This window comes from Aquarana catesbeiana, linkage group LG04, assembly GCF_042186555.1.
Source record: "Aquarana catesbeiana isolate 2022-GZ linkage group LG04, ASM4218655v1, whole genome shotgun sequence".
Taxonomy (NCBI): domain Eukaryota; kingdom Metazoa; phylum Chordata; class Amphibia; order Anura; family Ranidae; genus Aquarana; species Aquarana catesbeiana.
In genome coordinates, this window is record NC_133327.1 from 326,117,200 (window position 1) to 326,141,885 (window position 24,686).

The window sequence follows — 24,686 nt, forward strand, 5'->3', positions numbered from 1 at the left end:
GAAAAGTGTGGCGTGCATTTGTATTCAGCCCCCTTTACTCGGATTCTAAAATCTAGTGGAACCAATTGCCTTCAGAAGTCACCTAATTAGTAAATAGAGTCCACTTGTGTGTAATTTAATCTCAGTATAAATACAGCTGTTCTGTGCAGCCCTCAGAGGTTTGTTAGAGAGCCTTAATGAACAAACAGCATCATAAAGGTCAAAGAACACACCAGACAGGTCAGGGATGAAGTTGTGGAGAAGTTTAATGTGGGGTTATGTTATAAAAAAAATATCCCAAGCTTTGAACATCTCACGGAGCACAGTTCAATCCATCAGCCGAAAATGGAAAGAGTATGGCACAACTGCAAACCTACCAAGACATGGCCGTCCACCTAAACTGACAGGCCAGGCAAGGAGAGCATCAATCAAAGCAGCCAAGAGGCCCATGGTAACTTTGGAGGAGCTGCAGAGATCCACAGCTCAGGTGGGAGAATCTGTCTACAGGACAACTATTAGTCATGCACTCCAGTAATCTGGCCTTTATGGAAGAGTGGCAAGAAGAAAGCTATTGTTGAACGAAAGCCATAAGAAGTCCCATTTACAGTTTGGGAGAAGCCATGTGGGGGACACAGAAAACATGTGGAAGGCCCCTCAGCTAGCCCAGCTGAGTCCTCACGAACAGCAAGTACATGGCATGGCTGCTAGAAAGCAGCAAGCCCTCCAGGCTGGACTTCTCTCCAGGATAAGACAAGACTGCTCTGTGTCACATAGTATTTATACAGATCCTCAGCAGCCTTAGGGGCCATTTGCCCTGGGATTGGCTGTATAAATATTAATGCTGCTATTTGCATTGTTCCACATCTATGTTCAAGAGATGCACAGTTCTCCAAAAAACAATCAAACCTGCAGCAGCTGAAACAATGAACAGGCCTTACAATTCTTATGCAGCTGCACTAATTACAGTGAGCACAACAGAATTTACCAAACAACAGCAACTACACTGGATACAGTGAGCCACAGCTACAGTTACCTAATCCTAGCACCTATCTAGGTGGGTGCTACAAGTTTATTGGAATTTTTAATTCCTCCACAATAAAATGATCTTATGACAATGCATTAGGCCAGTGCTACCTCTCTTTTTGTGTTTGACTTATAATCCAGTGACTGATCTTCCTACACTATTTCTGGAACATTCTTTCAGAAACATTCAGCCACCAGGTTGAGAGATAAACAGCAGATTTACACACTAAATTTAGCCAGCCCACGGCAGGGGTGCCACATCAATGACATTAAGCCCCCGTTCACACCTATGCAAATTAGATGGGGCTTACACCGCATCCAATTTGCAGGACATTTTAAAATACATTCATTTGAATGTATCTGGTTCACATATGTGCGTTGCATTCGCACTGTGCATTGCACAAAAAACGTGTGCGTTTTCTGGGCATTGCGGTACGAATTACAAGCCCATTATCTTCTATGGAAACGCATCTGATTCGTAGATGCATTCCGTTCTGAACATGAATTCTCTCCTTCTCCTCACTACACCCCCCCCCCTCCCTGCTCACTGATCCGCAGAATAAACGCAGAGGAACCTCTGAACAACTGATTTTTATCTTCCCAGTGAAACCTGAGCTTCAGTTCCTTCCGCACGTGTGTGAACCCAGCCTAAAGCTTGATAAAAATATAAAGAACTGCATAGCTCCCTCCCAACTATCCCTAATTTCGAGGGACTGTCCCTGATTTGGAACAAAGTCCCTCTGTTCCTCATTTTGGTCTGATCTATATAGTTGTATATAAAATTCACTTTTTATCTTTCAAAGTGTGTTTCCTTTGTTGTGTTACTAAACCTTTCATCGAATTTCTAAATTGCTGCATTTGTAGATTTCAAAAGAGAGTATAAAGGAATAGATGTGGTAAAATAAAGTAGTGGGTTTAACCACTTGACCACTGGGCACTTAAACCCCCTTCCTAACCAGACCAATTTTCAGCTTTCGGTGCTCTCACAATTTGAATGACAATTACTCAGTCATACAACACTTTACCCATATGAAATTTTTATCCTTTTTTTCACACAAATAGAGCTTTCTTTTGGTGGTATTTAATCACCGTTGGGTTTTTTATTTTTTGCGCTATAAAAGAAAAAAGACTGAAAATTTGGTAAAAAAATGAATTTCTTTGTTTCTGTTATAAAATTTAGCAAATTAGTAATTTTTCTTCGTAAATTTTGGCCAAAATTTATACCGCTACATATCTTTGGTAAAAATAAGTACAACTTGGTGTATATTATTTGGTCTTTGTGAATGTTAGAGAGTCCAAAAGCTACGGTGCCAATATCTGAAAATTGATCACACCTGAATTACTGACGGCCTATCTCATTTCTTGAGACCCTAACATGCCAGAAAAGTACAAATACCCCTCAAATGACCCCTTTTTGGAAAGAAGACATTCCAAGGTATTTAGAAAGATGCATGGTGAGGTTTTTTGAAATTGTCATCTTTTCCCACAATTCTTTGCAAAATCAAGATTTTTTTTTTCTTTTCACAAAATTGTCATATTAGAAGGTTATTTCTCACACACAGCATATGCATACCACAAATTACACCCCAAAACACATTCTGCTATTACTCCCGAGTATGGCGATACCACATATGTGAGACTTTTACACAGCGTGGCCACATACAGAGGCCCAACATGCAGGGGAGCACCTCCAGGCGTTCTGGAGCGCCCAGGCCAATTCTGACATTTCTCTCCTACATGTAAAAATCATAATTTATTTGCTAGAAAATTACATAGAACCCCAAAACAATATATATATTTTTTTTAGCAAAGACCCTAGAGAATACAATGGCGGTTGTTGCAACTTTTTATCTCGCACGGTATTTGTGCAGCAATTTTTCGAACGCGTTTTTTTGGGGAAAGAAACAGTTTTGTGCTTTAAAAAAAAACAAAACAGTAAAGTTAGCCCAATGTTTTTGCATAATGTGAAAGATGAAGTTACGCCGAGTAAATAGATACCCAACATGTCACCCTTCAAAATTGCACACTCTCGTGGAATGGTGCCAAACGTCGCTACTTAAAAATCTCCATAGGTGACACTTTAAAATTTTTTCCTGGTTACATGTTTTGAGTTACAGAGGAGGTCTAGGGCCAAAATTATTGCTCTTGCTCTACCGATCGCAGCGATACCTCACATGTGTGGTTTGAACACCGTTTTCATATGTGGGCGGGACTTACGTATGTGTTCGCTTCTGCATGCGAGCACACGGACATGGGCGCTTTAAATTTTTTTTTTTTTTTTTTTATTGTTTATTTTACTTTATTTATTTTAGTTTGACACTTTTTCCCCCCCCAAAAATTTTTTGATCACTTTTATTTCTATTACAAGGAATGTAAACATCCTTGTAATAGGAATATGGCATGACAGGTCCTCTTTACAGTGAGATATGGGGTCAATAAGACCCCACATCTCACCTCTAGGCTGGGAAGCCTGAAATAATAATAAAAAAAAAACGATCTTGGCTTCGATCGTAGCGGTGAGTCGGTAGAAGCACCGGAGGGTGGCGGGAAGGGGGGGGCGTCCCCTCTCACCTCCCATAAGAATGATCAAGCAGTGGAACAGCAGCTATGATCATTCCTATGGTGTAGGAAATTGCTGGCTGAAAAAGCTGATATCTGAATGATGCCTGTAGCTGCACCCATCATTCAGATATACCCGCTCAAAGTCAGGGACGTCATATGACTGTGGGCGGGAACTGGTTAAAAATTGCGGAGTATTGCGGGCTATTGCAGAGTATTGCGGGGTATATTGCAGAGTATTGCGGGGTATATTGCAGAGTATTGCGGGGTATATTGCAGAGTATTGCGGGGTATATTGCAGAGTATTGCGGGGTATATTGCAGAGTAGTGCCCGCGTATATTGCAGAGTAGTGCCGGGTATAATGCAGAGTAGTGCCGGGTATTATGCAGAGTATTGCAGGGTTTTATGCAGAGTATTGCAGGGTTTTATGCAGAGTATTGCAGGGTATAGTGCAGAGTATTGCAGGGTGTTATGCAGAGTATTGCAGGGTGTTATGCAGAGTATTGCAGGGTGTTATGCAGAGTATTGCAGGGTGTTATGCAGAGTATTGCAGGGTGTTATGCAGAGTATTGCAGGGTGTTATGCAGAGTATTGCAGGGTGTTATGCAGAGTATTGCAGGGTATAGTGCAGAGTATTGCAGGGTATAGTGCAGAGTATTGCAGGGTATAGTGCAGAGTATTGCAGGGTATAGTGCAGAGTATTGCAGGGTGTTATGCAGAGTATTGCAGGGTATTATGCAGAGTATTGCGGGGTATTATGCAGAGTATTGCGGGGTATTATGCAGAGTATTGCGGGGTATTATGCAGAGTATTGCGGGGTATTATGCAGGGTGTTATGCAGAGTATTGCGGGGTATTATGCAGAGTATTGCAGGGTATTATGCAGAGTATTGCAGGGTATTATGCAGAGTATTGCAGGGTATTATGCAGAGTATTGCAGGGTGTTATGCAGAGTATTGCGGGGTATTATGCAGAGTATTGCAGGGTATTATGCAGAGTATTGCGGGGTATTATGCAGAGTATTGCAGGGTATTATGCAGAGTATTGCGGGGTATTATGCAGAGTATTGCAGGGTATTATGCAGAGTATTACGGGGTATTATGCAGAGTATTGCAGGGTGTTATGCAGAGTATTGCGGGGTATTATGCAGAGTATTGCGGGGTATTATGCAGAGTATTGCGGGGTATTATGCAGAGTATTGCAGGGTGTTATGCAGAGTATTGCAGGGTGTTATGCAGAGTATTGCAGGGTATTATGCAGAGTATTGCAGGGTATTATGCAGAGTATTGCGGGGTATTATGCAGAGTATTGCAGGGTGTTATGCAGAGTATTGCGGGGTATTATGCAGAGTATTGCAGGGTATTATGCAGAGTATTGCGGGGTATTATGCAGAGTATTGCGGGGTATTATGCAGAGTATTGCAGGGTGTTATGCAGAGTATTGCAGGGTGTTATGCAGAGTATTGCAGGGTGTTATGCAGAGTATTGTAGGGTATTATGCAGGGATGGCTGAGCATTGAGGGATGGATGGATGTGACAGCAATTGTCACTGAGCACCGCTGTGGGCACTACACATGCAGCCCACAGCGGTGCTGCCATCCGATCCCTCCCCCTCTCCCCTCGCACTGTACCGATCGGTACAGAGAAGGGAGGAAGGAACCGGCGTCATGAGATGACGCCGGTCTGTTGACATGTGATCGCTCCGTCATTTGACGGAGCGATCACATGGTAAACGGCCGCGATCAGCGGCCGTTTACCGTGATCCGTGATGCGCCGGGTCCTCCGGACCCGGCGGTCATGGAAGTTCTCGGGTGCGCGCCCCAGGGGGCGCGCGAGAGCAGTATTCTGGGAGGACGTCCATGGACGTCCACCCAGAACTAGCCGACCGCGCTGTTGCCGTCTTTCGGCTATGGCCCGGTCGGCAAGTGGTTAAAGTATAACTAAAGGCAAACATTTTTTTTTAGTTTTGGATAGAGGAGAGAGGGGTTAGAACCCCTGCCAGCTTTTATTGCTGTCTGTGCCCCAGTTAAGTAGAATCAATATAGGTTCAGCGTTTTATAGCGTCAGGGACCCCCATATACTACCTAATAAATGTTTTAACCCCTTGATTGCCCCCTAGTTAACCCTTTCACCACTGATCACCGTATAACCGTTACGGGTGACGCTGGTTAGTTTGTTTATTTTTTATAGCGTCAGGGCACCCGCCGTTTAATACCTAATAAAGGTTTAGCCCCCTGATTGCCCGGCGGTGATATGCATTGCCCCAGGCAGCGTCAGGTTAGCGCCAGTACCGCTAACATCCACGCACGCAGCATACACCTCCCATAGTGGTATAGTATCTGAACAGATCAATATCTGATCCGATCAGATCTATACTAGTGTCCCCAGCAGTTTAGGGTTCCCAAAAACGCAGGGTTAGCGGGATCAGCCCAGATACCTGCTAGCACCTGCGTTTTGCCCCTCCGCCCGGCCCGGCCCAGCCCACCCAAGTGCAGTATCGATCGATCACTGTCACTTACAAAACACTAAACACACATAACTGCAGCGTTCGCAGAGTCAGGCCTGATTCCTGCGATCGCTAACAGTTTTTTTGGTAGCGTTTTGGTGAACTGGCAAGCACCAGCGGCCTAGTACACCCTGGTCGTAGTCAAACCAGCACTGCAGTAACACTTGGTGACGTGGCAAGTCCCATAAGTGCAGTTCAAGCTGGTGAGGTGGCAAGCACAAGTAGTGTCCTGCTGCCACCAAGAAGAAGACAAACAGGCCCGTCGTGCCCATAATGCCCTTCCTGCTGCATTCGCCAATCCTAATTGGGAACCCACCACTTCTGCAGCGCCCGTACTTCCCCCATTCACATCCCCAACCAAATGCAGTCGGCTGCATGAGAGGCATTTTCTTTATGTCCTCCCGAGTACCCCTACCCAACGAACCCCCCAAAAAAGATGTCGTGTCTGCAGCAAGCGCGGATATAGGCGTGACACCCGCTATTATTGTCCCTCCTGTCCTGACAATCCTGGTCTTTGCATTGGTGAATGTTTTGAACACTACAATACACTAGTTGAGTATTAGCATAGGGTACAGCATTGCACAGACTAGGCACACTTTCACAGGGTCTCCCAAGATGCCATCGCATTTTGAGAGACCCGAACCTGGAACCGGTTACAGTTAGTTACAAAAAAAAGTGTAAAAAAAAAAAAAAATAATAATAAATATATATATATATATATATAATTAAAAAAACAGTTGTTGTTTTATTGTTCTCTCTCTGTATTCTCTGTCTATTGTTCTGCTCTTTTTACTGTATTCTATTCTGCAATGTTTTATTGTTATTATGTTTTATCATGTTTGCTTTTCAGGTATGCAATTTTTTACACTTTACCATTTACTATGTTTTATTGTTAACCATTTTTTTGTCTTCAGGTACATCATTCACGACTTTGAGTGGTTATATCAGAATGATGCCTGCAGGTTTAGGTATCATTCTTTTCAGCCAGCGGTCGGCTTTCATGTAAAAGCAATCCTAGCGGCTAATTAGCCTCTAGACTGCTTTTACAAGCAGTGGGAGGGAATGCCCCCCCACCGTCTTCCGTGTTTTCCTCTGGCTCTCCTGTCTCAACAGGGAACCTGAGAATGCAGCTGGTGATTCAGCCAGCTGACCATAGAGCTGATCAGAGACCAGAGTGGCTCCAAACATCTCTATGGCCTAAGAAAGCGGAAGCTACGAGCATTTCATGACTTAGATTTCGCCGGATGTAAACAGCGCCGTTAGGAAATTGGGAAAGCATTTTATCACACCAATCTTGGTGTGGCCAGATGCTTTGAGGGCAGAGGAGATATCTAGGGTCCAATTTTTTCAAAAAAAAAAAAAAAAGTGTACCTGTCACTACCTATTGCTATCATAGGGGATATTTACATTCCCTGAGATAATAAAAATGATTAAAAAAAAAAAAAAAAAAAAAGCACCCCTGCACCCCCCTGCTCTCGCGCTAAGGCGAACGCAAGCGTCGGTCTGGCGTCAAATGTAAACAGCAATTGCACCATGCATGTGAGGTATCACCGCGAAGGTCAGATCGAGGGCAGTAATTTTAGCAGTAGACCTCCTCTGTAAATCTAAAGTGGTAACCTGTAAAGGCTTTTAAAAATGTATTTATTTTGTTGCCACTGCACGTTTGTGCGCAATTTTAAAGCATGTCATGTTAGGTATCCATGTACTCGGCCTAAGATCATCTTTTTTATTTCATCAAACATTTGGGCAATATAGTGTGTTTTAGTGCATTAAAATTTTAAAAAAAGTGTGTTTTTTCCCCAAAAAATGCGTTTGAAAAATCGCTGCACAAATACTGTGTGGAAAAAAAAATGAAACACCCACCATTTTAAATCTGTAGGGCATTTGCTTTAAAAAAATTATATAATGTTTGGGGGTTCAAAGTAATTTTCTTGCAAAAAAAAAAATAATTTTCTCATGTAAACAAAAAGTGTCAGAAAGGGCTTTGTCTTCAAGTGGTTAGAAGAGTGGGTGATGTGTGACATAAGTTTCTAAATGTTGTGCATAAAATGCCAGGACAGTTCAAAACCCCCCCAAATGACCCCATTTTGGAAAGTAGACACCCCAAGCTATTTGCTGAGAGGCATGTCGAGTCCATGGAATATTTTATATTGTGACACAAGTTGCGGGAAAGAGACAAATCTTTTTTTTTTTTGCATAAAGTTGTCACTAAATGATATATTGCTCAAACATGCCATGGGAATATGTGAAATTACACCCCAAAATACATTCTGTTGCTTCTCCTGAGTACGGGGATACCACATGTGTGAGACTTTTTGGGAGCTTAGCCGCGTACGGGACCCCGAAAACCAAGCACCGCCTTCAGGCTTTCTAAGGGCGTAAATTTTTGATTTCACTCTTCACTGCCTATCAGTTTCGGGCCATGGAATGCCCAGGTGGCACAAACCCCCCCCCAAATGACCCTATTTTGGAAAGTAGACACCCCAAGCTATTTGCCTAGAGGTATAGTGAGTATTTTGCAGACCTCACTTTTAGTCACAAAGTTTTTTGTTTTTTTTTTTTTCCAATTTTCAAAAAAGTTTTTCTTGTCTTTCTTCATTTTCAAAAACAAATGAGAGCTGCAAAATACTCACCATGCCTCTCAGCAAATAGCTTGGGGTGTCCACTTTCCAAAATGGGGTCTTTTTGGGGGTGGGGGTTTGTGCCACCTGGGCATTCCATGGCCTCCGAAACTGTGATAGGCAGTGAAGAGTGAAATCAAAAATTTACACCCTTAGAAATCCTGAAGGCAGTGATTGGTTTTCGGGGCCCCGTACGTGGCTAGGCTCCCAAAAAGTCCCACACATGTGGTATCCCCGTACTCAGGAGAAGCAGCTGAATGTATTTTGGGGTACAATTCCACATATGACCATGGCCTGTGTGAGCAATATATCATTTAGTGACAACTTTTTGTAATTTTTTTTTTGTCATTATTCAATCACTTGGGACAAAAAAAAATAATATTCAATGGGCTCAACATGCCTCTCAGCAATTTCCTTGGGGTGTCGACTTTCAAAAATGGGGTCATTTTGGGGGGGGTTTTGTACTGCCCTGTCATTTTAGCACCTCAAGAAATGACATAGGCAGTCATGAACTAAAAGCTGTGTAAATTCCAGAAAATGTACCCTAGCTTGTAGACGCTATAACTTTTGCGCAAACCAATAAATATATGCTTATTGACATTTTTTTACCAAAGACATGTGGCCGAATACATTTTGGCCTAAATGTATGACTAAAATTGAGTTTATTGGATTTTTTTTATAACAAAAAGTAGAAAATATCATTTTTTCAAAATTTTCAGTCTTTTTCCGTTCATAGCGCAAAAAATAAAAAGACGCAGAGGTGATCAAATACCATCAAAAGAAAGCTCTATTTGTGGGAAGAAAAGGACGCAAATTTCGTTTGGGTACAGCATTGCATGACCGCGCAATTAGCAGTTAAAGCAACGCAGTGCCAAATTGTAAAAAGTGCTCTGGTCAGGAAGGGGGTAAATCCTTCCGGGGCTGAAGTGGTTAAGGGGGCGTGAGAGGGGGTGTGTCCTATGCCTACATAATTTTGGTAATAGGTTTACCTCGTTCCCATCTCAAAAAGTTGGGAGGAGAATTGCAATGCATTTTAACCTGTTGCCGCCCACGTGACACATATGTGCAGTGGCAAAAGAATGGGTTTTAATGCTAACACATGCAACACAGGGTGGCCAATGTTTCTGTGCTGAGAGTGTGCTCCCATAGTTACCAACATTGCAAAAAAAAAAAAAAAAAATTCGGGACACTTTTTTGCATGTAGGCGGAGCCAAGCTATAATTAGGGGCGTGGCATTCTTTTGCGCACCATGGTGAAAAATGGGTGTGATTTGAGCTGAATAGTGGGTGTGTCTTGGAAGGGGTGTGGTATGAGATATATGAGGGAGAGAAAGAGAGAACGAGAGAACGAGAGAAAGAGGGAAAGAGGGACAGCAGGCCCAGATCCTACACCATAATAGAAATATGTGTATTCCAGAAAGTTTAACAATCAGCAGATAAAGATACTCCAAACACCTGGTGTTAGCGCTTCAATCATCCCGGCACCAAGGTTGTTTTGGTGTCAGGATGATTGAAGTGCATTATTTATATTATTACATTGTAATACAGAATGAAATTATTCAACTCACCATAATGCACGATCAGTGGAAGCCCTGAGCGTGTCACCTGCCACTAGATGCCATCAGGTGTCCCCAGCAGAGTCCCTCCTTACATCAGGCATTCCCAGCGGAGTCCCCCCTTACATCAGGCAATTGCAGCTGACTCCTCCCTTACATCAGGCATAGCCAGCAGAGTCCCCCCTTACATCAGGCATTGCCAGCAGAGTCCCCCCTTACATCAGGCATTGCCAGCAGAGTCCCCCCTTACATCAGGCATTGCCAGCAGAGTCCCCCCTTACATCAGGCATTGCCAGCAGAGTCCCCCCTTACATCAGGCATTGCCAGCAGAGTCCCTCCTTACATCAGGCATTGCCAGCAGAGTCCTCCCTTACATCAGGCATTGCCAGCAGAGTCCCCCCTTACATCAGGCATTGCCAGCAGAGTCCCCCCTTACATCAGGCATTGCCAGCAGAGTCTCCCTTAACATCAGACATTGCCAGCAGAGTCCCCCCTTACATCAGACATTGCCATCGGAGTCCCCTCTTACATCAGGCATTGCCAGCAGAGTTCTCCCTTACACCAGGCATCCTCCAATGGAGCCCCCCTTTCCTTACATCAGGCATTCCCAGCAGTGGAGACTCTCTCCGCCGCCATTACTAAACAGAATGGGACAAAATAGCCGGGTGGTTGCCAATATCAATTGAGCTGTGGTGCCGCACACCGCCGCCCAATCCCACATCAGGTCACAGACAGACGACAGCGGGGCGGGAGGTGGGCGGTGCCACAGCTCAAATTCTATTGGGAAAATAAGAAATTCTTGGGAATGTCCCAGGAAAATCAGGACAGTTGGTAAGTATGTGCTCCCAGCACAGAGAGCAAGCTGTCAAAGACAGATTTTGGTTCCCACTAACAGCCAATCACAGTGTTCACATGATCACCGATCGTTCCCCTCCCCAGGTGTTTGGAACTTTCCCCCCTTGTCCCTTTAAAAATGAATACATTTGAATTACACAGGTTCTGTGGCTAATTAAGGTGGTAATTAAACATTTAGTACCTTATCTGCATTAAATTAGCCTTAGAACCTGTGTAATTCATATGTGTTCGGTTTTAAAAAGGATGGCAACTAGGGTTACCCACCTGTCTGGGATTCACTCGGACAGTTCGGGTTTTGAATCATGTGTCTGGGTTTAAGTCCACCAGAAACCTGGACACATTATTCAGACAGGAATTTGGCTCAGAACAGGGCATGACAGGAAGTTGAGGGGGCACTGTGTGCTGCATTACTATTCTCTTTGGAGTGCCCAAAGGTGTCCCAGGTCTGTTACAATCCTATAGTGCAGGGGTAGGCAACCTGGGGCCAGCTGTTGTGGAACTACATTTCCCATGAGGCATTGCAAGGCTAGCAGTTACAATTACTCCCAGAGGCATGATGGGATTTGTAGTTCTGCAACAGCTGGAAGGCCCAGGTTGCCTACCCCTGCTATAGTGTATACTGGAAAAAAAATTGCTGTGCTCCAGTAATGTTTGAGTTTGGCTTAAAGAAAAAGTGGCAGGAAAAGGTTAAAATCACATTACAGCACAATGCATGCTAAACTGCAAAGCAGCACGTGCATTATGCACACAATAACATACGCGCTGTCATGTGAATAGGCCCTTACAATGTATGACTGCTGTTTCACCTGGCAAACGGCTGCTAAATAAAATTCATACAAGCACAGTAACAGTAAATTCAAGAAAAATACCAGGTTGTGACTACGTAAAAAGAAAATCTAAATTTAAAATAACTAGATGTAACAAGCGTCACACTGTAACCTAGAGACCACACTTCACATCTATACATAAATAGGAAGTGAGCGCTGAAGACCAAAACGAGGCTTGAGACGCACATTACTCCGCCATCGTTCCCTTTAAATCGCCCCTGTGCCGCTGATAGTGCTAACACTGCTGGTAGTGAAGATGTCTTCTGATCAATTGCTAGCGGTATAAGGAGGCAGCCATGTTTTCGGAGAACAAAGTCAATAGACTTGAGTGGAGCTGCACTTAGGAAAATGGCTCCCTCGGTGGAGACATTAGAGAAGTAGCTGAGCTAGGCGGGGCGTGTGTCACTGGTCCGGATCTGGGACTGCAGCGCTGGGGAAGCCGGTGATTCGGAGTAGTTTATGGTTTATAGGGACTGACTAGTAGTTCTTAGGATTGACATCATGTCCCTGTAATGTCCCATGTGTGATAGTGCTGTGTATACGGACCTCTGCTCTAACCTGAGCCTTCCCTGATTGTTTTGTCATTGCATTTTATTGAGCAAGAATGCTGAACGTCCCTTCAACGTCATTCCCTGTCCCCAACTCCCAGCAAAGGGTGTCCGCAGGTGGCCGAAACAAGGTATGACTGGAAATAACTCTGTGCTCTTTATTACAGTGTATGGCTGATCTTTTTTCTGTACAGAAACACCACACAACATAAGCACAGTCGCCTGTAAATGTCATTTAAAAAAATCCCATGTTGTCACTACAAATAAGAAAGTCTAAGTATAAACATTTGATATATTTGGTACTATATCAAACAATAGCAGGCGCTTAGTTGTCATCATTTCCTATAGGCGCAATATTGCGCATTACCATTACTGTTTATAGAATAGACAGTCTGTCTTTCAGATTCTGGGCTCATGCACACAGCCATCTAGAGCCATACATTGCCTAGATCAATGGATTCTTTGCTGCGTGTATGGCTGATCATTTCTGATTAGCTGCGGTCGGGAAGCTTGTGCAAATCAACAACAGTCCATACAGAGGTACAGACACGGGGCTGTAGGCAGTCTTCATTGCACCTGTGAGCCGCTGACATTGTGCTTGTAATGTTAGGCTCCTGCAGGATTGCAGGAGCATATTCCACCCTAAGTATGCTGAAATGCTCTTCAAACTCTGGTAAAAACATAATAATAAACACACATTTTTTTTCCTGCAAAAAATATATGTATTATGCATTTTTTTTTGCCATAAAGATGTTCATCCGAAAAAATGTGATGGTGATTCAAAAAATATAAGTGAAAATAAACAACAAATTATAAGTGCAGTGTCTACACACATGAATCATCTAATTAGAATAATATATATCACCCTACATCACAGCAGTGTATAGTGGTATATAAAGGAATAAAGTCCATACATAATAAAACTCTAGCGATAACGCTGTGCAAACTGTGGCACTGATGAGATCCCGTAGTGATTGTTACATCTGGTGGGCAATCTTCCTGCATACAGATTTCATATAGAAATAGTAAGGTGGATGCGCTTACCAGAAGGGATGGACACTCTCACCGTACGGCGGGGTGTCATGAGGGCTTGTGGATCCAGTTGATCCTATGGGTGTTCACTGGAAACTCAGTGAGGCGTGCCAATGGACAGTACCGGAAATTGCATACACAGCGACTTCAGAGACAAGGTAGACTGTAGGTCATCGGATGGATGGATTCATCTCTCCCAATACGCCGGTGGCCGAAAAGGATGTAGTTCTCACCACGTCACAATGTCATCCACATAGGGAAAAAAAGGGAATCTCCACATGGTGCATGAACCGATAAAAGCAGGTTTATTTGAAATCATCAGCGGTACAGCAGACGTTTCACAAGCATCAGATAAAAAAGTTGAACAAGTGATCACAAGTTGAATAAAAATAGGATTGGAAATTAGCGTGGTAACAGAGTAACAGCAGTCAGCAACCCGACATGTTTCGGACGATTGTCCATCTACAGGGGCATATAGCTGGATATCTGAAACCACGCTGTACATATAGCCATAATAATACATCTAATAGTAGTCAGCTGTGTGACTCTTGTCTCATGGTCGCTACTCGGCCAATCAGAGACAGGCAACCGTGTCTACCATAACACAGACCATCTGTGTAAAGCACTCCCCAAGCTTCCTCTCAGCCAATCAAAGACCGGCATCAGGTACCTGTCATCTCACAGGACACATGACCACCGTGGGTCACGTGATACCTCTGACCAATCACCGATTCTCGGGCCGGATCATGTGACTTTCCCAGAAGGGATTCTGGTTAATGGAGGCTACAGGGATATAATCACCTAGTGCACTTAATGATGACGTCATCGCACGGCCACGGCTGCGCTCCAAACCTCTCTCTCAGTTCAACCAACCGAGAGAGAGGGGATAGGGCAGGAGGAGGACTAATTCCACCTGACTGTCTCCAATCTATGTCATTGCACAAGCTGAATCAGCGCTCCTCTCCTGGTTACTTCCTGTGTCACCAGAAGCACCAATGCACAGGGGACACCAATGACAATAAAAATAATACTAAAATTGCCATAAAAAATATTGAAAATATTAAAAATTGTAAGGCTGAGCACCGCAACCATTTGAATGGCTCTCTTTTACAGAAACATAGATTATATTAATTATGTAAATATGTCAACCTTACAGTACATTCATATATCAAAATAGCCCGTTGTTTCCAAATCACACCTCAACAGGAAACAACAAGTAATCCGTGGACATAATTAGCACTATTTCTAAAATGTCCCAGGTCTGTGGTTATAAAATGGAAAAGGAAAGGAAAAAATAAAAAATAAAAAACCTCGATATTAGATCTTATATACCATCTTATATACCAACCCACAAACTTCCATATTCATGAGACCCTATGGAGGACTTGTCGGACGGCCCCGGGGGTAAACACAACCCGGGATCATACGAACAAGAACTGTAAATACCACCGAAAAACCTCTGTAAGGACTTTAAGACTTATTGATAAATGCATTCACATCCCATTCAACGTTTAACCCATAAGGGGAATAGCTCTTTAACTGGAAGATCCAGAAGGTTTCCAGCTTAGACACTCCTCTCATGCGTGGGCCACCCCTCCAGTGTGGAACAAACCTGTCTATAATCTGAAATTTAGTACCTCTGGGGTCCCTATCGTGGAACTGAAGGAAATTGCGAGGTACGCTGTGGTTGGTACGCCCCAGTTTGATGGCAGTAATGTGTTCGTTAACCGTAGTACTGAATGTTCTAATTGTCCGTCCTACATATTGTTTATTACATGAACATGTAATAAGATACACTATGTAACGTGTGGCACACATCACAAAGTGTTTCAGATGGTAAATAGTTGAAGTCACTGTGGATTGGAATGTCTCAGATTTTTTTCTCAAGAGATTGTGCGCTCATACGTTGCACCTCTTGCAGGGATGGTAACCCTTCATTTCAGGAAAGAACGAAGGTTTGACAGGGGCCTCAATCACATTATGTGCAATACGGTTTCTTAGAGAGGGAGCTCCTCTAAACGTAACACTGGCTCTAGGGGGAAGGACCGGACCCAAAATGGGATCGTTTGTCAGAACATCCCAATGACGGTTCAAGATACGTTTTATACATTTATGCTGGATCGAGAATTGTGTAAAAAGTGACAATTTAAACTTGTCATCTGGAAGAAGTTTTGGCTTTTCCATGATGAGTGTCTCTCGATCAATAGACAATATTCTACTAATCTCCTGGTCAATCATAGATGGTTGGTAGCCCTTTTCAATAAAGCGTTCTTTTAAGAACTGAGCTTGTTTAGTAAAGTCAAGGGGATTAGTGCAGTTTCTGCGAATACGCAGTAGTTGACTGCGTGGGACCGAATCCAGCCATGGACCGTAATGGCAGCTATCTGTAGAGATATAGCCATTTCTGTCCGTAGGTTTGAAAAACGTGCTGGTGACGATCTGACGGTCTGCTATAGAAATCTCCAAGTCAAGAAAATGAATAGAGGTTGTGCTCAGTTCGTATGTGAGAACTATACCCCTATCATTGTTATTAAGTGTCGTCATGAAATCGTGGAGGGTTTCCTCGTCTCCTTTCCATAGGAAGAGGATGTCGTCTATATACCTGGCCCAAAGACAGACCTCTGGTCACCGTAATGGATAGACGACATCCTCCTCCCACAGAGCCATAAATAGGTTGGCGAGGCTGGGGGCAAATTTTGCCCCCATTGCCACGCCCTTCCTCTGCAAGAAAAATTGATTGTCATACCAAAAATAGTTCGATTGTGCGGCAAAACGAAGGAGGTCCATGACAAAAGATTGCTGTCTTGTTGGGATGTTCCTACTTATTGACAGGTAGTGCTTTACAGCAGCCCATCCCAGTGAGTGTGGAATGCAGGTGTACAGACTAGTAACGTCTGCCGTAACCAAGATGAGATCATCGTGGTAATCGATGGATTTGAGGCGACGAATAGTGTCACCCGTATCTTTGAGATATGACGGGACATTACGGACTAGAGGCTGGAGGAAGAAGTCTATATAGCGGCCAATCCTAGAGGTTATAGAATCTATGCCACTTATAATGGGTCTCCCTGGGGGCCTGGTTGCATTTTTGTGTATTTTCGGGAGGTAGTACATCACTGGTATCCGGGGGCCTACCGGAACCAGGAATTCCTTTTCCTTTTTGTTTAAAATACCCTGTCGAAACCCTGAATCTACTAAATCTGTTAAACGTTTTTTGACAAAAAGGATTACCATTTGGAAATGTGTCACATTTTGAGCGATGACAAAACATATACGGCCCTCACCCAAGATCCTACTAGAGTTTTCAAAAAACGTTTAACAGATTTAGTAGATTCAGGGTTTCGACAGGGTATTTTAAACAAAAAGGAAAAGGAATTCCTGGTTCCGGTAGGCCCCCGGATACCAGTGATGTACTACCTCCTGAAAATACACAAAAATGCAACCAGGCCCCCAGGGAGACCCATTATAAGTGGCATAGATTCTATAACCTCTAGGATTGGCCGCTATATAGACTTCTTCCTCCAGCCTCTAGTCCGTAACGTCCCGTCATATCTCAAAGATACGGGTGACACTATTCGTCGCCTCAAATCCATCGATTACCACGATGATCTCATCTTGGTTACGGCGGACGTTACTAGTCTGTACACCTGCATTCTACACTCACTGGGATGGGCTGCTGTAAAGCACTACCTGTCAATAAGTAGGAACATCCCAACAAGACAGCAATCTTTTGTCATGGACCTCCTTCGTTTTGCCACACAATCAAACTATTTTTGGTATGACAATCAATTTTTCTTGCAGAGGAAGGGCGTGGCAATGGGGGCAAAATTTGCCCCCAGCCTCGCCAACCTATTTATGGCTCTGTGGAAGGAGGATGTCGTCTATCCGTTACGGCGACCAGAGGTCTGTCTTTGGGCCAGGTATATAGATGACATCCTCTTCCTATGGAAAGGAGACGAGGAAACCCTCCACGATTTCATGACGACCCTTAATTACAATGATAGGGGTATAGTTCTCACATACGAACTGAGCACAACCTCTATTCATTTTCTTGACTTGGAGATTTCTATAGCAGACCGTCAGATCGTCATCAGCATGTTTTCAAACCTACGGACAGAAACGGCTATATCTCTACAGATAGCTGCCATTACGGTCCATGGCTGGATTCGGTCCCACGCAGTCATCTACTGCGTATTCGCAGAAACTGCACTAATCCCCTTGACTTTACTAAACAAGCTCAGTTCTTAAAAGAACGCTTTATTGAAAAGGGCTACCAACCATCTATGATTAACCAGGAGATTAGTAGAATATTGTCTGTTGATCGAGAGACACTCATGGAAAAACCAAAACTTCTTCTAGATGACAAGTTTAAATGGTCACTATTTACACAATTCTCGGTCCAGCATAAATGTATAAAACGTATCTTGAACCGTCATTGGGATGTTCTGACAAACGATCCCATTTTGGGCCCGGTCCTTCCCCCTAGAGCCAGTGTTACGTTTAGAGGAGCTCCCTCTCTAAGAAACCGTATTGCACATAATGTGATTGAGGCCCCTGTCAAACCTTCGTTCTTTCCTGAAACGAAGGGTTACCATCCCTGCAAGAGGTGCAACGTATGCGCGCACAATCTCTTGAGAAAAAAATCTGAGACATTCCAATCCACAGTGACTTCAACTATTTACCATCTGAAACACTTTGTGACGTGTGCCACACGTTACATAGTGTATCTTATTACATGTTCATGTAATAAACAATATGTAGGACGGACAATTAGAACATTCAGTACTACGGTTAACGAACACATTACTGCCATCAAACTGGGGCATACCAACCACAGTGTACCTCGCCATTTCCTTCAGTTCCACGATAGGGACCCCAGAGGTACTAAATTTCAGATTATAGACGGGTTTGTTCTACACTGGAGGGGTGGCCCACGCATGAGAGGAGTGTCTAAGCTGGAAACCTTCTGGATCTTCCAGTTAAAGAGCTATTCCCCTTATGGGTTAAACGTTGAATGGGATGTGAATGCATTTATCAATAAGTCTTAAAGTCCTTACAGAGGTTTTTCGGTGATATTTACAGTTCTTGTTCGTACGATCCCGGGTTGTGTTTACCCCCGGGGCCGTCCGACAAGTCCTCCATAGGGTCTCATGAATATGGAAGTTTGTGGGTTGGTATGTAAGATGGTATATAAGATCTAATATCAAGGTTTTTTTATTTTTATTTTTTATTTTTTATTTTTTCCTTTCCTTTTCCATTTTATAACCACAGACCTGGGACATTTTAGAAATAGTGATAATGAAATGTCCACGGATTACTTGTTGTTTCCTGTTGAGGTGTGATTTGGAAACAACGGGCTATTTTGATATATGAATGTACTGTAAGGTTGACATATTTACATAATTAATATAATCTATGTTTCTGTAAAAGAGAGCCATTCAAATGGTTGCGGTGCTCAGCCTTACAATTTTTAATATTTTCAATATTTTTTATGGCAATTTTAGTATTATTTTTATTGTCATTGGTGTCCCCTGTGCCTATTAGTAATCCATTTGGTGCTTCTGGTGACACAGGAAGTAACCAGGAGAGGAGCGCTGATTCAGCTTGTGCAATTACATAGATTGGAGACAGTCAGATGGAATTAGTCCTCCTCCTGCCCTATCCCCTCTCTCTCGGTTGGTTGAACTGAGAGAGAGGTTTGGAGCGCAGCCGTGGCCGTGCGATGACGTCATCATTAAGTGCACTAAATGATTATATCCCTGTAGCCTCCATTAACCAGAATCCCTTCTGGGAAAGTCACATGATCCGGCCCGAGAAGCGGTGATTGGTCGGAGGTGTCACGTGACCCACGGTGGTCATGTGTCCTGTGAGATGACAGGTACCTGATGCCGGTCTTTGGCTGAGAGGAAGCTTGGGGAGTGCTTTACACAGATGGTCTGTGTTATGGTAGACACGGTTGCCTGTCTCTGATTGGCCGAGTAGCGGCCATGAGACAAGAGTCACACAGCTGACTACTATTAGATGTATTATTATGGCTATATGTACAGCGTGGTTTCAGATATCCAGCTATATGCCCCTGTAGATGAACAATCGTCCGAAACATGTCGGGTTGCTGACTGCTGTTACTCTGTTACCACGCTAATTTCCAATCCTATTTTTATTCAACTTGTGATGACTTGTTCAACTTTTTTATCTGATGCTTGTGAAACGTCTGCTGTACCGCTGATGATTTCAAATAAACCTGCTTTTATCGGTTCATGCACCATGTGGAGACTCCCTTTTTTTCCCTATGTGGATGACATTGTGACGTGATGAGAACTACATCCTTTTCGGCCACCGGCGTATTGGGAGAGATGAATCCATCCATCCGATGACCTACAGTCTACCTTGTCTCTGAAGTCGCTGTGTATGCAATTTCCGGTACTGTCCATTGGCACGCCTCACCGAGTTTCCAATGAACACCCATAGGATCAACTGGATCCACAAGCCCTCATGACACCCCGCCGTACGGTGAGAGTGTCCATCCCTTCTGGTAAGCGCATCCACCTTACTATTTCTATATGAAATCTATATGCAGGAAGATTGCCCACCAGATGTAACAATCACTACGGGATCTCATCAGTGCCACAGTTTGCACAGCGTTATCGCTAGAGTTTTTTATGTATGGACTTTATTCCTTTATATACCACTATACACTGCTGTGATGTAGGGTGATATATATTATTCTAATTAGATGATTCATGTGTGTAGACACTGCACTTATAATTTGTTGTTTATTTTCACTTATATTTTTTGAATCACCATCACATTTTTTCGGATGAACATCCTTATTACCTATGGAAGGTGATATGTTTGATTATATGTTTGTATAGTCACTGAAAATGCATGTTTGATTATACGTTTGTTTAACCACAGAAAAACGCATGGTTAATGACACTTAGCGCTGCATTTATTTATTTATCACATTTTGTATACGGTTATCATACTGGTGATGCTGGCTGCTGATTTACACTTTTAAGAGAAAATTTTTTTTTAGTAGCGCAACAATACTTTTCTCTCTTCCATAAAGATGAACTTTAAATTGTCTTAGAATTCTAGTGGAGAGATTTATGTCTCTGCATACTGCCCTCCATATTCATATGAAATATTATTATTATTATTATTATACAGGATTTATATAGCACCAACAGTTTGCACAGCGCTTTACAATATAAAGGGAGACAATACAGCAACAATACAATACTTAAAGCCGTCCAGCTCACTTGATCTCTGCCTTCGCCTTTGTCAACATCACAGAGACTTTATCCTGCGTTCCTGTTGAAGACTTGCTCGGCTGACGTTCCTTCTGGCTCCTGATCCTGCTTGCTGTACTACTACGTTTATCTCTGGCTCTCTGACATTGGCTTGGCTGACTACCCGATCCGGTTACTGAACTCTGGCTTGTTTTGAAAACGCTTACTCTGTTTACCTTTTATTATTACCAAACAAGTGTGATTTAACTATATTTCTGTCTCGGTCTGATTCATGGTTCCTGATAGTAGGTGAAGGCCATGAATTCAGAAGATACAGTCAATCCACTTGTTGGTAATATTTTTTCCAGATTGGATGAGCAAGATCACCGCATGGATCAGTTTGCCATAGCTCTACAAACGCTCCTGAGTCGCACGGCTCACCTGGAAACTCCCACTGTGGCTGCTCCGGTACAACCTGAGTTGCACGCCGTCCCTGCTGCTGCTCTGTGCAGGCACCCGAGACTCTATAAGAGGTATGTCTCTATAAGAGGTATGTCTGCTTCCGCGCCACTTCCCCAGTGATTTGGGGGTGATCCAGTTCAATGCAGAGGGTTTTTCAACCAGGTTGAGATTTACTTTGAGATGCTGCCCCAGGCGTTTCCCACGGACAGAAGCAAAGTAGGTTTAGTGACATCTTTGCTTTCTGAGAGAGCCTTGGCCTGGGCAAACCCTCTATGGGAGACGCAAAAACCTGTTGTCTTGAGTTACCCTGAGTTTGTGGCCTCCTTTAAAAGGGTATTTGACATTCCCGCACGCTCCACTTCTGCTGCCAAGTGCCTCATGTCCATCAAACAAAGTACGAGAACTGTTGCCGACTACGCCATTGAATTCCGTACTCTGGCAGCAGAGGTTGCTTGGAACAATGAGGCCCTCGTGGCTGCTTTTTCTCATGGTCTCTTGGATTCCATCAAGCAAGAGACAGCAGCCCGAGATATACCCACTGAGCTGGAGAGGTTGATCACGTTTGCTATTCTCATTGACTCCAGACTCGGAGAAAGACTTTCTTTTAAGGAGCGCTTGCAGAAGCCTTCTGTACGTTTGCCTCCGAGCTTTGCAGTCTCACCTGTGCCTCCCTCACCTCCCGTGCCTCCCTCACCTCCCATGCCTCCTGGTAACGAGTCGGTCAGTGAAGATGAACCCATGCACTTGGACTTCAAGCATCTCTCTGCGGATGAGAGAGCCTTTAGGATAGGGTTGTCCCGATACCGATACTAGTATCGGTATCGGGACCGATACCGAGCATTTGCGCGAGTACTTGTACTCGCACAAATGCTCCCGATGCCTTAGCCGATACCTTGTACTGTGAGACGGGAACTCGGCGGGCGGTGTCAGCGGCTGAGTCAGCGGGCGGTGTCAGCGGCTGAGTCAGCGGGCGGAGTCAGCGGCAGTTTCAGCGGGCGGAGTCAGGGCGGAGTCAGGGGCGGAGTCAGCGGGCGGAGCAGAGAGCTGAGCGGAGAGCGAGTCCTCCGTGTAATCAAGCAGGCCAGGTAGTGCAGCGTGCAGGGCTCGGCGAACGGAGCAGTCACATTCAGTAATGGAAGTTCATGTGACGCTCCGTGTTGCCATTAAACTGTTGTCACTGGTCAGTGCTCACTGCTTAGAAATCCCGACGCCCATCTTGGTACACCCTGCCAGCAGCGGACATCTTGTTACACCCAGCCCATATAGTTCAGGCTGGGTGTAACAAGATGTCCGCTGCTGCTTTATTGAGGCCAAGTGCAAGGTGTACCAAGATGGGCGTCGCAGAGGCAGCATAGAAAAGAGTAAATGCTCTCATGCCCATTAGTGCCACTGCCAGCCATCAATCAGTGCTCATCAGTGCCCATCCAGCCAGTGCAACTGCCAGCCATCAGTGTGTGTGCCACTATCAGTGCTTGCCACATATCAGTGCCCATCAGTGCGTGCCACCTATCAGTGCGTATCACCTATCCGTGCTCATCAGTGCCACCTATTAGTGCTCAGTCAGCGCCATCTTTTAGTGCCAGCCATTAGTGCGTGCCACCTATTGGTGCCCATTAGTGTATGCCACATATCAGTGCCCATTAGTGTGTGCCACCTATCAGTGCGTTTCACCTATCAGTGCATGCCACCTATCAGTGCCCATCAGTCAGTGCCACCTTTCAGTGCCACTGCCCAGCTAACAGTGTGTGCCACCTATCAGTGCTCATCGGTGCTGCATATCAGTGCCACCTGTTAGTGCACTGCTCATCAGTGCCATCTATCGGTGCACCTCAGTCTGTGCCAGCCATCAGTGCGTGCCACGTATCGGTGCCCATTAGTGCGTTCTACCTATCAGTGCATGCCACCTATCAGTGCCACCTTTCAGTGCCACTGCCCAGCCAACAGTATGTCACCTATCAGTTCTGCATAATCAGTGCCACTGCCACCTATCAGTGCATGCCACCTATCAGTGCCACCTTTCAGTGCCACTGCCCAGCCAACAGTATGTCACCTATCAGTTCTGCATAATCAGTGCCACTGCCACCTATCAGTGCTCATCGGTGCTGCATAATCAGTGCCACCTATTAGTGCACTGCTCATCAGTGCCATGCCATCTATCAGTGCACCTCAGTCATTGACAGCCATCAGTGCATGCCACGTATCAGTGCCCATTAGTGCGTGCTACCTATCAGCGCACAGCCATCAGTGTGTGCCACTCATCAGTGCTCATCAGTGCTGCATAATCGGTGCCACCTATCAGTGCGTGTCACCTATCCGTGCTCATCGGTGCCACCTATTAGTGCTCAGTCAGCGCCATCTATTAGTGCCAGCCATTAGTGCGTGCCACCTATCAGTGCCCATTAGTGTGTGCCACATATCAGTGCCCATTAGTGTGTGCCACCTATCAGTGCATGCCACCTATCAGTGCCCATCAGTCAGTGTCACCTTTCAGTGCCACTGCCCAGCTAACAGTGTGTGCCACCTATCAGTGCTCATCGGTGCTGCATATCAGTGCCACCTATTAGTGCACTGCTCATCAGTGCACCTCAGTCTGTGCCAGCCATCAGTGCGTGCCACGTATCAGTGCCCATTAGTGCGTTCCACCTATCAGTGCATGCCACCTATCAGTGCCACCTTTCAGTGCCACTGCCCAGACAACAGTATGTGTCGCCTATCAGTGCTGCATAATCAGTGCCACCTATCAGTGCTGCATAATCAGTGCCACCTATTAGTGCACTGCTCATCAGTGCCATGCCATCTATCAGTGCACCTCAGTCATTGACAGCCATCAGTGCATGCCACATATCAGTGCCCATTAGTGCGTGCTACCTATCAGTGCCCAGCCATCAGTGTGTGCCACCCATCAGTGCTCATCAGTGCTGCATAATCAGTGCCACCTATCTGTGCTCATCACTCAGTGGTATCTATCAGTGCCAGACAGTCAGTGCCACCCATCAGTGCCCATCCATCAGTGCATGCCACCTATCAGTGCCCATAAGTAAGTGCCACCTATCAGTGCTGCTTAATCAGTTCCACCTATCAGTGGTCATCAGTGCTGCATATCAGTGCCAAGTAATCCTATCAGTGCCCAACAGTGCTGCATATTAGGGCTTCCCCATCAGTGCTGCCTCATCAGTGCAACCCAGACCTATCAGTGCTACATATTAGTGCCTCCTCATCAGTGCAGCCTATTAGTGCCACCTCAATGCCCCATCAGTGCAGCCTCATTAGCAGTAGCACACATCAGTGAAGGAGAAAAAGTACTTATTTACAACATTTTGTGACGGAAACAAAGAAAAGCTTCTTTTAAAAAAAAAAAAAAACAGCAGTGATTAAATAAAATAAATACCACCAAAAGAAGCTATATTTGTGTGAAAAAAATTATTTGAGTACAGTGTAGCTTGACTGCGTATTGCGCAATTGTCAAAGTGTGACAGCGCTGAATCCGC

The 24,686-nt window shown here is 44.5% G+C and overlaps 1 protein-coding gene across 3 annotated transcripts in view; it reads left to right on the top strand.

Annotated features, from left to right (window-relative positions):
* The first annotated feature begins 12,298 nt into the window (after positions 1-12,298).
* Positions 12,299-24,686, top strand: part of CYB5R4 (cytochrome b5 reductase 4) — a 353,527-nt gene continuing 341,139 nt past the window's right edge. For all 3 annotated transcript variants that reach the window (XM_073626888.1, XM_073626886.1, XM_073626887.1), the window contains exon 1: positions 12,299-12,603. In XM_073626888.1, the coding sequence (XP_073482989.1) occupies positions 12,529-12,603 (75 nt within the window). In that variant the 5' untranslated portion in view covers positions 12,299-12,528. The remainder of the gene's footprint in view (positions 12,604-24,686) is intronic.